Genomic DNA, 16,687 nt, shown 5'->3' on the forward strand with positions numbered 1-16,687 from the left:
TGAGTAGAAACAGCTTTTGATTTAGCGTGTCACTTTTTAATTGAATAAGAGTCCTCTCTGACAACATTGGGCTCAAAAAATGAATATGTGTCCATATCAACAAGAGAAATTTCAGTACTCTGACCAACAGTCAGTCAGGGCTGAATACAGACATTCAGACTGTGCTAAAGCCTAATCTGCTCTCCTAATTTCGTAGACTGACTCCCCTCCCTCCTGACCTGTCTCTTCTCTACCTGTACATACCCTTCCCTTACAAAACCAGCCAAAACCCTTCAACCAAAAGCATCAGAATGCTCGCCTGTCTTGCTACTGCCTTTCTCCCAGATGGTGAACAGTTACAGTTTCAACAATGCTTAACTGGAATTGTAAACAAGCATTTTTCTAGGTGCAGGCTTTGAGGACTGGAGGGAAAAGAGTTGCCCCAGGCAACCGTGCACCTCATTGGTTATGTCTTTGAGACATAATTTGGAGAAATAGTCCAGTCCTTGAAGTCAGTATTGTAGCAGAAAATCCATACTTGCTAAGATGTTCATCTAAATCATAGTGACCATGCTACCACTTCTGAGTCTGCTAAGAGGCAGTGAAACCAAGTTTCAATGTTTTAACCAAAAAAAACATTCCTTGTCTTTTCTCATTAACAGCATTTATTATTTCATTCCTGATCTCTTGCTATGTAATAAAACTTATATGCTTTTGGCCTAATAATATCAAATCAGACAAGCAAGTTATAGGTATCTAATTTCAAAATCTAAGCTGAAGGAGCCAACACTTAAACAGATAAATAAGACAGAAAAGAGCTAAAGAGAATAAATACAAAAAAACGGGAAAATCTGGTAGTTGCTCACTTACTACTTCTTTAATCTCCCCTTTGCAGTTTATTTCTCGGATCCTCTCCAAAATGGCCTTCTCAGAAGGTTTAACTATTGCAGATCTACTGCTGAGTAGGGTAGAAATTTGCTCTTTAAAAGAAACCAAAGAGTTTTGAGCACTCCTGGCCTCTTCTAGGCTGTTCTTCAAACTTCCATGTAGCTCACTGGAAGATCTCTTCAGATTGTGCAGTTCTTCCTTTGAGGCTTCCCAGGCCTTCTGACTAGCAGTCAGTTTGTCTTGGAGGGTATCGATCTCAATCTCCAAACTCTGTCTCGCTATTATAGCACTGTCAAGATCCTAAGACACAGGAAAAATTAAGCCAGGCTTTTAAAATCTGTTAGAACTCCCCAAAGCAGGCAGCAAGTCAGAAGCTGGTATTGCAGCTAGAGGAATTAGGCCTCGTACTGTTCATATGGGGCCAAGAACACCAGGGCTTCACAGGATAATTCCCACAGAAATTAATGAAAGCCCCCAAAATGCTGGAATCACCCTGTAGACTAACCTTTTGCAGTGACCTGCAAGAGTAATACATGAATGAAATTTGCAGGTTAAACATAATTTGGGGCTGTGAAACAACTGCTAGATTATATTTTCATTCAGAAAATGAGACTTAGAAACCCAGTAGTGAACAAAATGTAATACAAACAAAGCCAAAGTACCACATCTGGGAAGAAAAAGCATGAATACACATAAAGTCTTTAAATATAGTGTTAAGAACAGAATTAAGCTTCCCTGAATGTGACAAAAATTCCTGAGATTATTTATGTACAGAAAGAGAGAACAGGAAGGAGGGTGGGAACAAACTTAAAAGAAAAAAAAAGAGGAAAAAGTTAAAACAGCATAAAATAAAGTGCAAATGCTCAAATACCAATTTCATCTTAAAGAAATATTCTTTTGTCATGGTTCTCATTTAGCCTCTGACAGCCACGATACTTTCATTTGAAGCTCAGACCTTTTAAAAGCAACTTTCCCCCTCTCTTCTGATGAGCCAAGACTCAGTTTGGAAAGTAGAGAAAGAACCAGTATATATATATATGTATACACACACATATACACACATATATATACACACAGTGTGTGTGTGTGTGTGTGTGTGTGTATATATATATATATATATATATATATATATAAAAAGTATTGGCCCAACATAGCAGAGCAGACAGAGAACTGAGTATCCTGACCAATGACACAAAGGCAAATGATGAAAGAAATATGAAAGAAAAATATCCCACCTAAACATAAAGAAAAAGTTTATATTTTATTCAATCAGCTTTTGAACCTCCTTCCCTTCTCCGGGATAGTAGCATTAAGAGTGATTAGATATTTATACACAAGGATACAATCTGCAGTCAAATCAACCAAAGGTGTAGCAAGGAGTGTGTATGTCTTCATTCCTTGAGGTATTATCTGACTGATAGTCACAAATGGGAAGGAATATTACTTCACACAAGACACAAAATTAGACAACTGGATGGCATATTTACAGAAAATAGTTAAATTTCTCTAAAAGTTTCAGTTGCTCAATAACCGTGTTGATATCAGCTGAGATTGCTTTCATTGGTACTAACGAATTGTAGCACAGTAAACCATTTATACTGATGGAATACATGTTAATCAAGCAGTAAATCTGGGAACAATCATACAGCTCAGCAGTGAGGATGGACAGAAGAGGAGTCTGGGAGGCACCCTTGGAAATAAAATATAAACATACCATACTAAAAATACTAAAAATTTTGAAGTAGCTTCAAAAAGACAAATATGCAAACACATAAATGAAAACAAACCAAAACAAACCCTGTCATTTAGGTAATTATTTGTTACTACCCATTTCTAAAGTAGTTGTAGAACCCTCTTGGAAACAAATGTTGGCATCATTCCTTGTCATTTTCTCTTTTGCATTCTAAACAAGTCCTAATAATAGAAAATTCCCACCTTTGCTGAGAATTACATTACAGGAATTACAGCAAAGAGTAAAGTGTGGTTTATTTCAGTTACAGTTTTCAGCAATCTCTATTTTTCTTTTCAGAGAAACAGTGCAAATGTAGTTTGCTAGTACCAAGGAGCTTACCTAACTACAGTCGTGTTTCAGACTGTGAACATCTGCAAACACACACAGTTGAATCAAAAGATCAAGGTATAAAATAAGTTACCGCAAGCCTGCTGATGCCTAAACATGAAAAATACATACATGCAATTGAATGAGAAGTAGTAAAATTGAAAGCTTTAAAATTCTGAACAATCTTCAGCAACTATCTTGAATGGAGGACATTCATACTGACTAGCTTAACCAAGGTCAGTCCAAACGTAGAACAGTATCAGGAAGTTTGGATACTACAATCTGTAAAGGTGCTATCTATCCCAACTAGAAGTAAAACCCTAAAAGCCTAATGTGTTCATTGTAGGGAGATGAAACAGTTTCCATCGCTGGAAGACTGAAAGAACGGAACCATAACAGCTCCTGTTTTCTCTTTGGTTCCTCAAGGTTTATGGCTAATGTCCCATGGCTATGAATTATACGAAGGTTTTGGTATGTACCTTGTAAGGTCAAAAAAGCTGGCCAATTTTGGCATAGAACAAAATTTTGAAAAATAAGAATAATTATAGAAATTACATAAATTAAAACAGAATTCAATATAACATGGATCTACCAAGGGTATATTGTGTCAGATAACTGACAGTTAGACACAAAAGATGAAGCAAATCTAAAATGGAGGTACTTACATGCTGAAATAGAAAGCACTGCCAAAAAGGCTTAAGCTATTAGAGACCTGTTCATATGGCACAGTACTGTACTTAAATTTATCAGCTCAGATCCAGAGCTAGTCTATCCACGCTCACCTGCTGGCAGTCCACCTGCACTAATAAAATCTGACTCTAACCTATAGAAGATGTAAGAGTATTCATAGCATTGCACAAGACACTGGCAAGGCCTCATCAGAAATAATTTATTCAATGTTAGATGAGCCATGTTCATGGAAAATGCATTCAAGCAAGAACAGGTGGGGAAAATTACTTCTATCTTTTAAATGGAAAGAGACAAATTATTTTTATAAGAAAAATTAAAAGCTGGATTTAACACTGAAGAAAATTCAGGGAGATATGATTGCATTAAAAAGGCAGAAGAATGAAAAAGGAGAAACAAGGAGGGATAAGATCTGTATAGTAATAATATATATCCTTACATCTGAGGTGATCACCCTATTGATCTCTCTCCAGGGATTTAATTAATCCACACAAAGTGAAACAGTTTCAGTAGAAGAGAGTAATATGAGAAGAGCTACACCAGATCAAACCAAAGGTTTATTCAGTCCAACAGCTAGTCTCTGACAGTAGGCAGTAACAGCCATCTCAAAAAGAGCATAAAGAGCAGGGGAAGCATATAATGCTTCCTCAGAATACTCTCCCACCCCAAATTAAGGAGCTCAGAGACTTACTTCCAAAGAGATAAAGAGAAACACTACACTGCAGGAAGGTGGACACAGACTTGAAAGTTCACAAGACAAGTGAGGCTTTGGACAAAGAATGTGGACGTATTTAACAGCAACATTCACACAGATGACAGTGTCCAGAGCCTTACTTGGACTTTGGCAATATAGCTGTCCCACATACAGAACTGGAGGAATTTACTGTTTATTTTTGGTCAAAATTCACTAATAGTGACACTTTCTAAAGGGCTTTCATGGTGCTCTATGTGAAACAAAGCATGCGGCAGCACGCAAATGTAGCAGCAGCATTAGCTGGTAAGACAGGGCTGCAGCCTTTGAGCGGGGGCGCCCTGTGTGGGCAGCAGTGGAGGGCCCGCCAGCAGGAAGCCACCTCCGCATGCTCGCTCTGCCACTGTCTTGCTGGCCACTTTCACAGCCCAGAGGCTGGCAGGTCTCTTGCAGCATGCTCCTGTGCAAATTACCGCTTGTTCATGAACACGTAGCACTGCCACCTCTGCCACAACCACAGCTCCATTTCCTCCCTTTTTTCGCTTGGAATACCTGTGTGTTAACGCTTCTTGTCTTTCCAGAGGAAGCTTTTGCCTTTCCAGCTTTCATCTGTTTCAAGGGTGCAGCATTTTGGCTAAAGAAGAATAGAGGGTTTTTGGATCACAGAAGCGTATATGATGTAAAATACATCATAGTTATTGGCACAGACACGTCAATCAGCTTCAGAGTTGCAACATACTACAGTGATTGCACATACAAAAAAGCAAGTTACATTAACAGTAGTAAAAAGGTATAAAGGAGAATGCAGGTATTTTTCCAGATGAACTCCTACACCAGCCAAGTCTCCACTTCCTGCTGCTATACCACAAGAACTGTAAACTAACTTGTTTTTATCTCCCATCTTCTCTGATGATTCAACCTGGAAATATTTGTGCTGACTGCTGAAACCTCTCCCTAAAATGTACTTTCTTACAAACAAAAAAAGCCAGGCCTCTATCAGCCAGGCCTCCTGTCTCCTACAATCAAAGTATTGAGGCATATTCAAAATGTAGGCATGTTTCTCAACTCTGCAGTTTACTCAGTTTCCTTAAATAATAAGAGGTTATATTTTATTTATGCATTCATCAAATCAATGGACTTTAATATTTTTATTAACTGAAAATGTTACATAAATTAGATGCTACTTAAAGAATAAATGTATTTAGTTAATAATGTAATTTAATAAAATATTAAATTAAATTTAATAAAATATTAAATTTAAACAGCATTTTCATGATTAATTTTGCATTAGTGATATAGATATATTTGTATTAATTAAAATTGCTTGATTGTATTTTTTTTTAATTACAGATACTACATGGTGCATATCCTTGCAAAATAGATGTTTAAATTAGCACTTCAGCAAGCATCACAAATATTTCCAAGTTGAATCATCAGAGAAAAAGAGAAATAAGAATAAACCAGTTTACTACATTTTGTGGTGCTGCAATGGCAATGCTGTATGAATGGCAAGTTCATCTAGTAAAACAACTGCTTTATATTCTATACCTTAAAAAATACCATATAGGAATTTATTAAATACTAGAATGAAACTTCATTAGAGCAGATCAGAAATTTTTTAAAGAGCTCCAGACATTCTCAAGCTCTCTTCCAATATAAGAATGTTATAACTATAAAATCTATGATTATCGTAATAAATAATCACTTCTTTTGGACACACAGTAAGAAAGAACAAGTATTCCAGTTCTCAGTCTAGAAATCTGGGTAGCATTTACAAATTCTTTTCCAGCAAATATTAATCTGATATCCAGCATTGTCAGCAAGGTCTGCAAAATATTCACAGAATTCTACAAGCAAGTTCTTGCAATGTTTGGTCAGAAATTTGGGAAGTTCAGAATTCTGAGACAGAGAAAAGTAATACAGTACAACAAAAGCCTGTTGGCAAGCCATGGTTAATTATATTAGTTTCTGTTGTTTATTGCTTGATAGTTGTGATGCAGTGAGGCTGAGAGGGGAATAGATAAAATTGTGGTTCACATGCTAATGTTGCTCAAATGAAAACCCACTAACTACAACAAATATTGCAGCAAATTTTTTCAAAAACATTCTGAATTACTCACGTATCAACCTTATATTCTGCTAAAGTATTGCTTCAATGAAACTAACTTGGCTTTCATTTTCTTCATCACAAATTTCAAAATCTATTAACTGTTTTACATGATTGCTCAATAGCTGCCTCCTAATGGGACATAAAGAAAGGCACCTGGCCAAGAAAGGGAGTTCAGACAAAACCAAGATAGAAGGGAAGAACTATGTGGCGGGGGGGGGGGAGGGAGGGGGGAATAATTCAGATTCAGAGAGGAGACAGAGAACAGTGCTGTGGCTGAGGCTTGCTAAAGACGACTGACAGAACTGCTGAACAGAAAGCTTGTGTGACGGCCCCTATATGCTTAGGGAGAATTTTGAGAGAGAAAGCTGGGGGGAAACTGGCCACTCTCTTGATGTGTATGTAATACAGAAGACAGCCAACATATTTGACCCTAAAAGCTTGAGGCAAATACAGGCAAGAATCACTCAATTTGTGCCGGGTAAATTCTGTTACAGGCAATTCCATTAATAAAAGCTCAGAAAACAGTCTGGGCATAATGAACAATGCGTGTGTTTCTTCTAGCACAAGAATGTGTTTGTTGCCTGTGACAGTATAGATTGGACAGTGTGGAGGCTTTACTCTTTGACAAGTGTACATATCATGATGTGCAATTGTATCCAGCTGTTCATTTAAACTGCACAGCAAAGTCAAATCTACTTTATACCACCGAGGATGCTCCCGCTGTAACCTAATGAGACACCCATCAGGGGAAGAGAGATGCTGTATATCCTACCTTAGATATGTATATTAAAATCTTTTGCTTTTTATTTAGCTTTTCAATATTGAATTTCTTAATACACTGTGGCAAACAAAACCTTTTCAAGGTAAACAAGCCAATTTACTCAATATTTGTAACCTTTTGTAGCTAAACCAAAGCCATACTGGAGGAATCTGCAACCTCCATGTAAGCTGTGATGGCACACACTTCATTTGAAAGACAAGAACTAGACAACCATTGAAATTCCATCACAACTTGCTTATGCTATTAATTTAACAATACATTTCTGTAGAATGAATTAAATAACGTGTTTGGAAATGTTTTGGCTGTCAGAGCTAACTTACAAACACCGCAAATGAAGCCAACATCTTGGTTTAAAAAAACTGAATCTGACTTACCTAGTAAGTATACTACATTTTCCCCTTACTCAAACATAAGTTTGCATTTGAAGTATGGGAACAAAAAGAAGTGTCCAGAAAGAACCTGTTTAAGTTTTTAATACAGGTTCTCTCACTCCAAATTTAGTCTTGGACAGAATGTGTTACATAGCTTGGTCAGAGGCGTTTTCAGAAGTAAGACTGATGACCCTCCTGGTACTTAATATTTATCTTCTCCATAACAAATTCTTTCTTCCCTAAAGCATGCTTTCAGCTATTTCTCATCTCCTAAGTACCATGCCTACAACCAAATCAGAATACTTCATCTTTTAAAGTGTATAGTGGTGGTCTTTTGTTCAGGAAAAGATTAATCTATTTATGTTAAAATTTCTATACCTAACTCAGCTACGTAATTTAGCAACCTAAGTTACGGCTGTTATTTTCTTAAGTTCTAGCTATCAGCTTTAATCACACTGCTTTGGTATCTGCAGAAAATCTTCATTAGCATTTTAGTAAACTGCTCCCTTTTTACAGTTATTGCTCGAAGTGAGGTATTGCTTAATCAGGAAAACTGCTACAAAGCTCACATTATTGTCTGTCCATTCTTTGCAATGCACCAAGGTTCTTAGTGGTGAGTTCTCTTGGAGTGCTCACTTACCCTTACCTTTTCCAAACCATACATAGGTGAACTTGTTGAATTCTTGACTTACAGCTTTACTTGTATTTCTCATTTCAGTGTCATTACTGCTCAGATTTCCTCCAGGAGTTCCCCAGCGCAAAAGAGCGTTCTTTCTCCTGCAACAGCCATGCTGCTGGCTACAGCTTACTTGTCTATGAGTCAACTGAATGTTTACAGTCATGGAGCATCAGTTTATTACACAGTAAAGCAAATAATTTAGTGTGTCTGTAATCCAAGACACTTTATTTCCAGTTCCTTAAATGAAAAGGATAAAATACTGTTCTATTAATTCCTTTGAGTTTCTCATTAAATTTTTTAAAGAAATTCAGTAGAATAACCCTTAGAAAACTAGTGATAACCCATAAATACTATTTAAAAGAGCATTTTTTTCCTTGTGCCATGCTTGTGCCTCACAGATACTCGATAACTCTATACATTTACACTGTTTTAACAAAAATTCTGTGAAATTACGTGTTTGCGCAAGCAACAGCAAAGTCTACAACTGCATGAAGAAAGCAAAAATGTCAATTTGCAAGTGTCAACAGAAGACATCAAATCTCAAGCAGGTCCCTCTTCAACTCTGTTGATGTTTAATCCCTATATATTTTCAAGATTTAAAAAAGTAGAGGGTAACCATAGAAAAATGTTCTCTTTTTAGTAGAGATCCTAACCCTCGAAAGTTTGTCAGAAATACTTTTTCTAATACAACTTCTGCTGAAAATTAATTCGAAATTTCTAGAAAATATCTGTAAGCAAGACAAACATGCACATCATGTAATTACATACCTTACTAAGTTTTTCCACGTCTTGATAGTATCCTGCTGCCTTTTTCTGCTCGTTGGTCATTTCTGAAACAAGCCTCATGATAGTTTCTCTGTTAGCCTTAGACTCCATCTCATGGGCATTGATGGCTTCTTGAAGAGCAGCAATCCGACTTTTTAGTGTCATATTTTCTTTACATATTTCATAGGCCTAGAGAAATAATTCAAATATTAGTAACATTTTAAAAGCACTTAACAGTAACCTATATTCATCACAATACACCTGCTCCTAACCATCCTAAAAAAGACATGGTGTTTGTAAGACCTGTAGGTTAGATTTGTAACTGCATTCTATTATTCCATTCTAAAATAGTAGAAAGACACTTAAAACGAAAACCATATTCCCACCATAAACCCACATCTTGGTGTAATGTGGTTTGGACTTACTCCCACACAATCTCTATGATCTATTAAAGATGTGGAGAGCTCCTGTCACTTCTGTGCATCTGTACTTGACATGAAGCAGGTAAATGAAAACAGATATTTAACTATCTTCATGTGAAAAGCAGACAGTTTTGGCTTGGTTTGCTAAGATTTATGTCTCCCAAGCCCTTGGAATGAGAAACCAAAAGCTTCATTTCACACTTGAAATTTTTTAGCCATAGGGAGACTTGAGCTAGCAACAGCTATTTTATTAGCATATTCAAGGACGGGGCCAAATAATTGGAGAGCTGATGTTCTGAACAACTGACACCTTGGAAAAAGTAGGAGTTCCAGGAAGATTCTAGGTCTATTCTGGTACAATATGCTACTTCCAAGAAGCAGAATAGATGAGTATGGACACTTCAAAGAGTACATAAGGAAAATAAGGAATAAAATGTACCCTGACTCCTACTGGTAAGATAGTTATTAAGATTAAGCTAGAGCATTTCTCTCTTAAATTAAACCATAACATAGAAAACAACCTAGATACACATACCATGACCCCAAACAGAAAAACAAGTAGTTATGTTTTCCTAAAGCACACAATTCTCAGTGTAAACCAGATTTGCCATCTAGATTTATTTATTTAATGTCATTAAACAAAAAGTCAACACATTCTTTTTTAAACTCTATGTCTGATTATTTGTTTAATTTATAGCATGCATGAGTTACAGTTTAACACTAAATATTTTTGCCTAAAATGATAACCAGACAGATTGCAGTAGAACACCTGTTACAATTTGAATATGCTTATAATATTATGACAGCAAGGACTGTAAGAAATCACTGTGATGCATATTTAAATGAACTTAATTTATTAAGTATTCCTTAGAGCTAGAATTCTTATAATAATATGAATATAATAAAGCAGAATTTCCCCAAATACATGGTATGCTCCCAAGTGAGGGGGAAAAAAAGGGATAGAGAAGACTAGACAAAAATGAGAAAGATGCATAAAATTAGGATAAGTTGGCCTTTAGCTACATCTCAAAAGGCTAACAGATTATAAAAACAATTTTCCTTTCCTGAATGGAAGCTTAGCTTCCAGAACTTTAGAAATATTCTGAAAAAAGATAAAGTTTTATGATTACGTTTCAAATACATCACACAGCAATTTATAGCATTTTGTAACAGGACATAGTCAGGGTTGTTTCAGTGTACGCCATTTCAGATGTTTCTACTTAATGGTACATTGGCTTTAGATGAGCATTAAAAACCAGTGGTACAATTTATATGTCACCTAGTGATTCCCTAGTGCTAATGTTTTAGGAAAGCTTTCAGCTACCTATGTACTCAAGGTTTGTACTTAAGAACTACTGGTTGATTAAATATTTATGCAGATAAGACCAGACTGAATTCTGATGTCTATTAGTGTTCAGCACCTGTAAAAAACAGGCCAATATGAAAAAACCTGCCTTAAATAATGATTTACAGACAGCATTATCATTTAGCACAAAGATTCTGTCTTTGTCACTTAAGTTGTTGAAATACTTGCTTTATTTCTTTGACAAATATTTTCCTAAAAAATCAGTATATAGAAGTATGAATACATTTTTTGTCAAGCCAAATATTTTTTGAGAATTAAGCTCATTTTAGGAATATCCACTGGAGTAATAAAACACAGTGAAATGTGTTGATAAGTCTCATCAGTACCTACTGGAAAGCCCTTGCCTACAGATAATCACCTTTAAAATTAAATGTTCCTGCAGTTTCTCTTTTTCTCTGATGTCTGTGTCCAAGAATCCAGAAAGCTGTATAAGCAATTCCTCATGTTTTCTGCTGATCTTTGAAGCTTGAGTCTTGCTTTCTTCACACTCGTTCAAACATTTACTAATCAGCCAAAAAAATACGCATATCAGGATGAATGTTCTCTAAAACAGAGTTCGAGGCAAAAAACATTACCCTAAGATTATTGCCAGCTTCTGTACATTGTAAAATGTTCTTTACAAGTTACATGTGTTATATAATTCTCTACATGTTATTTAATAGATATAACTTGTTAGTTGCCTTATGCGCAAACATTTCTTCATCTTTGCTTTTGATTAGCATTTTAAAGGGTCATTTACAATCCCACCATTCTCAGCACAGGATTTCACTAAAACACAGGAGCCAGCTAACATTAACACACAGTCCACTCAAGCTATTAGTAATGGAGGATGTAACTAAAAAGGTAAGAAAAAGTAAAAAGGGGAAGAAAGTGATCAAATTACAGGAAGAAGGAAGAACAAAAAAAACCAAACAAACAAAAAAGCTAAAAGCACCTCACATCCCTTCTCTAATGAACCTGACACCACTGTTCCACAAACTCAGGGAAAAAAGCCCCCTCTGACAAATAGGAGCATAGGATATCCAGAATACTTGCAAAGGCAAATTTACAGGCAGCAGCAACCAGAAAAGGGAGACGGTAGTTTGCTATAGGTACAGCCTTCTGCAGTGTAACACCACCCCCTGAAAAAAGAAGTGGAAATAAAGGGGAAAAAAAAGTGCAATGCCCATTCAAGCCAAAGGGATCAGGTTAAAAACAAACAAACAAGGACACTACAACAGAAGTCTGCAGACAAGGCAGGTTCTTTCTCACCAGTTTCATCACTTTCCAAAGGTGCCTATCATGCAGATACACGTCCCACAGGACATACCTATCAGTTACCAGCCAAGTTAACAGCCAAAGTAAGAGCAGGTATAGGTATTTAAGTGCTTTGGAAAAATGAACAATCAAATAACAGCGTGGCTGATGTAATTCACTGGCATAAACACGGTTACATTCTCTTCATTGCCACAGAAAAAGACAAGTTTGGGAAACAAGTACTGGCACAGTCTGTGTAGATAATAAATGTTCAGAAGATTTAAACCTTGTTCATGGCGTTGTAGCACTGAGCATCACTTCTGAGAAACTGCAAAGGAACAGATTGGCAAAAATAACTGTTCAAAGAGCTCAGAATAATCATTTGTGAAATCCAGATACCAACTCCATCATTTCAGAATACATAATAAGGAACAGAACTAATCAAAAGGAACTGTTTATACTCCTGGTATACCAGTCAACAGACACTGTCAGAAGGAACTGATATCAAGGTATCCAGAGCATTTGTTAAATCCAACGACATGCAGAGATCACAGATAATGTTACCGAAGAGCACTGAAAAACACCCGAGAATTTTCAGTTCAGATTCTTAACACATATTAGAAAGGTACTCAGTGGTAAAAATGCAGTTGCTACAAGAGCTAGAAATCTTTCAAGCTTCTAGATAGGAAACAAGGTACTTTCTAAAGCAAGTTCTTGACAAAGATTTGACCGCTAGAATAAAATGAGATCTAAGATATCACCAAACAGCTGTCTGTTAACTTGAGCAACAATTTTTTTTTAATTCTGCTACAGCATTTATTTATTAGAGCACAGAACTGTTCTAAGTTTTCAAGGTGGGCATGCTTGCAGTTTTGGGACTCTCTCTTTTTCACTTTTGCTTTATTCTTCTCTAGGATGGCAATTAAAGAAGCAACCGAGCACCATTCCATAACCAAAAACCATCATGAGACACCTATGGGAAACACATGGTGGTTACGAACACAGTACACTGAACAGCTATGGACAGGTGTCAGCAAAAGAGGCAGTCCATGAAAAAACGTAAGATGCTGCCTTAGGAGGGGATCAGCCCAGTTGCCGTCATTGCTGCAAAGCAGAAAAGAGTAGAAGAATAAAAGAGAAATGAAAAACACTACTGCTCTACACAGGACAAGGAGAATGCCATGCAGTGCTGCACAGCGCACACTGCGGGTCAAAAGAGCACTACTTTATGCAGCATGCTCTGGCCCTCAGAGTACAAGTATCTCACAGTTTTCTCATCTCAAGGCAACTGATGTTCTCCTCCATTACCCCAGCAAAACTAAGCTGTGAGATGACTGCTAAACTGCTCTTCTAAAGAGGGGTACATCAGGAGTGGAAATGCGTGAGAATCCAGAAATGGATATACACATATACACTAGAGCAGTGTATTAGACTGACAGCACTTGGACTGCATACAAAGTACGATATACAAGTATATGTACAAGCCTGATTCAACACAAGTGTCAAATTTACTGCAGAAGTGGTGCCCAGATGACCTGCACACATCTAACGGATCTCACTTCAAAGCTGGCCCTGCTTTGAGTGGCAGGTTTGATAAGATGACCTCAAATGGTCCCTTCCAACCTAAACTACTCCGTGATCCTATGTACTGAAAATCCACACCTCAGACCATGCCAGACTCGCTGTGCATGCACTATGGAGTTGATCCATGCTGGTACCATCCAGGATTTCTGACAACCTGCAGTTTGATCAAAGCTACTGTGTTACAGAGTAGCTGCAAATCCTGAAGGAATGGAGGAAAGCCTGAATCCCTGTGCAAGGCAAAACTTCTCAGTGGGGAAAAAGTACCTGTCTGAGGAAGCCCAAATGTGCAGTAGTGCTAAGACAAGCTGTATATACCACAGGAAACACCTTGTCTCACATATTGATGGTCAACTTAACCCTCAAGAAGACTTGAAATGTCGTAAGGCAGATAGCCTTTTTCAAAGTACTAATAGATTCATGAACAAAATACTTGGTATTACATATTCCCAAAGTCTTAGTATTAATATGAACTGTTATAACATTAACAATGACTTTCCAACCTTTAATCGGATTCTAGACAATTTTACACTATAGCCAAGGCAGCAAAGCATATATTAATTACATTTTTGAAACCTACAGGCTAGTTTGAGGCAAATTTTGCTGCAAGTTAACAGCGATAACGTATAATTTAAATACAGATTTCAACCTTTTAAAAATGAAATTATTTTTCATTTTTAATCTTTGAAAAATAAATGAAATTTACTCTTCAAAGCCAGAGCATGAGAACTTCACATATTATTACTTGCAATTTTTTTTTTTAAAGGTCAGTGTTACTCTGCAATGACATAATAAGCCTTTATATGGATTGCTTCTTGGTGACTGCCATTTCAGATGTGTTCAATTTACAAGTTGAAAAATATCTCCTTGACTGCCAAGCATGCAAACTGTTCTGTGGCTCTGAAAATCAAGGCACATTGCATACAGAACTGCGACTGCTTCTAAAAATAAAGAATCTGAAGTACAAAGCACATACTTGACAGTTCTATGAATAACCCTAATTACCTTCAGTACAACCATACAGGTATGAGCACCTAGAAGATAGGCAATGAGATACAAAAAAGCGGAGTACAGCTCTTCCACAGTTTTGCTAGCTCTTCAGACCTAATGAGCAAAGAGAAGCGGGGAAAAAAGCTTTTCACACTTCAGGCTCTAAAAATACCTGGACAATAGTCCTGTTGAGTAGAAAAGTACCATTTGGAATAGGAGAGGTGTACTTCTTGGAAACCAGTCACAGAATTCATTAAACATTTTTGACTCTATCCCTGGGTATAGAATGCAAATGTGCATTTCATGCTTACTGGCTTGCTCTTCCCTTTTATTAGTGGTGAAAATCCTGGATGTCTATTTACAACTAGTCACATGCCATACTAAGGTGGTCAGAGTAAGCAACTAAAACTCATTAGGTCAGTACATTGACTAGTATTAAGTGGGAGCACATAATCATCAGGATGAGCAAAAGGATGAGGATGAGAAAAAAAAGCTTTAAAAGTGTATGATGTAGATTCATGATCAGATTAATCCAGCATAAACACTTGTTCCTTCCAAAAGGGCGGCCTTACCCTCCCTCTGTTCCTTCCTTTTTGCCAGCGCTCTTGTGGTATACGCTAGGTGCTCAGTGAACTGGATCTGGGATTGGCGTGGCTGAAAACTACACTCTTTATTTAGTTATCACTTGGAGGAGTTCCCTGGTCCTGTTCACCATGTGGCCACACAAATGGAAGTGCTGACACAAGTGAAATGGGCAAAACAGAGCAGCCAAGCAAAGGACAGGACCATGCTGGGGGCAGCAGCACAGATTTGTGCCACATAAAATGGATCATATCACTGTAACAAAAGCCTACTACTATGACACATGCTAATTTGATAAATTTCTCCTAATGAGTCAGGCAAGCAGGGTAGAAGGTCCTTCTTTCTTTTTGTCAAAGACAGCATTTTAAATCTTAACAATTGTTATCTTAGAGACTGATGTTTACTATGCTTCATTTTTGCCTTAACCATCCCCTTGCTTATATTGGGATTATAATCTAAAACCTTTGGCAATCTACATCAGCGCTCTTCAGGTAGGGCTTTTGGCAATTCAGCTGGTAATAAACAAGTGTACTGTAAGAGATTTCTCCAGCTACTAAAATAACTTAATCATCCACTTGTAATTCACAAAGCCTGGAAGAGCTGTGCAAAATACTGACTTGGGAAATACAGACATCTTGTAAACACTCATCTTGCTCTTAGCTAGACAATATTGAGATAGACATGGCATTCTCATTTAAATATCAGCCATGTAATGGTTACAAGAATGGAAAAAATCCATTATAAAAGCCTACAGGGTGTTCATTAATATTCTGTGATTGACACTGATTTTGGAATTTTAGAGTTTGGAATATATTCATGCTGATCAGTTTTATTTATGATCAGCATTACTATCAGTCTCCTTCCCACAGACCTGGAATATTAGCAAATATGCAGTACCAGATACCAGAACTGACAGATTAGTATGCACTAAAAAAAAAAAAGAAAGAAAGAAAAGAAAAAAAAACAACACACAGTAATGTCCAAAAGAAAGCAGAAGGAAACTCAGACAAAGCTAACCTACTGAAAGGTGTATATTAACACGTTCCCTTTAGGATGTTACTAACTAGGAATATATCCTATTTTCCTTATTACATTATTCCTAACAGAGAGCTTTATACTCAACAAAAATTTCACTTGACACTGTTCCAGTTCCAGCTGTGCTAGACAGGAGGGGAAAAGAGACAGGTTGGTACAGCACCACAGTTACTCCCCACTGCACAGCCCATGCATCGTGTCAAGCAACAGATATGTATCTGAAAAGGCATCACATAAGGACAGGCTAGGGCACTAGACTGCAGCTGGAGATAGAGTTCATCGGGACTGTGCTATGATAAGCACAGTTTACATCAGTGCCATACGTGGAAATACCTGAATGAGGAAACCATACCTATTGTTTTTGCTATGTTCAGAGAAACAGACCTCTGTGCTCATTTCTGATAAATAAGGTTATACCAAGCTGAATCATATCTTAATTTGTCCTCCAGAGGACACAACTCTTAA

At 37.0% G+C, this 16,687-nt stretch overlaps 1 protein-coding gene across 1 annotated transcript in view; it reads right to left on the minus strand.

The window, feature by feature from the left end:
- The window catches only part of CCDC170 (coiled-coil domain containing 170), a 64,891-nt gene that overhangs the window by 13,663 nt on the left and 34,541 nt on the right, over positions 1-16,687 (minus strand). Inside the window, exons 8-10 of the mRNA XM_064509154.1 lie at positions 11,157-11,301; positions 9,014-9,199; positions 850-1,167 (exon numbers count right to left, since the gene is read on the minus strand). Coding sequence (XP_064365224.1) covers positions 850-1,167; positions 9,014-9,199; positions 11,157-11,301 — 649 coding nt within the window. The remainder of the gene's footprint in view (positions 1-849; positions 1,168-9,013; positions 9,200-11,156; positions 11,302-16,687) is intronic.

This window comes from Dromaius novaehollandiae, chromosome 3 (assembly GCF_036370855.1).
Source record: "Dromaius novaehollandiae isolate bDroNov1 chromosome 3, bDroNov1.hap1, whole genome shotgun sequence".
Classification (NCBI taxonomy): domain Eukaryota; kingdom Metazoa; phylum Chordata; class Aves; order Casuariiformes; family Dromaiidae; genus Dromaius; species Dromaius novaehollandiae.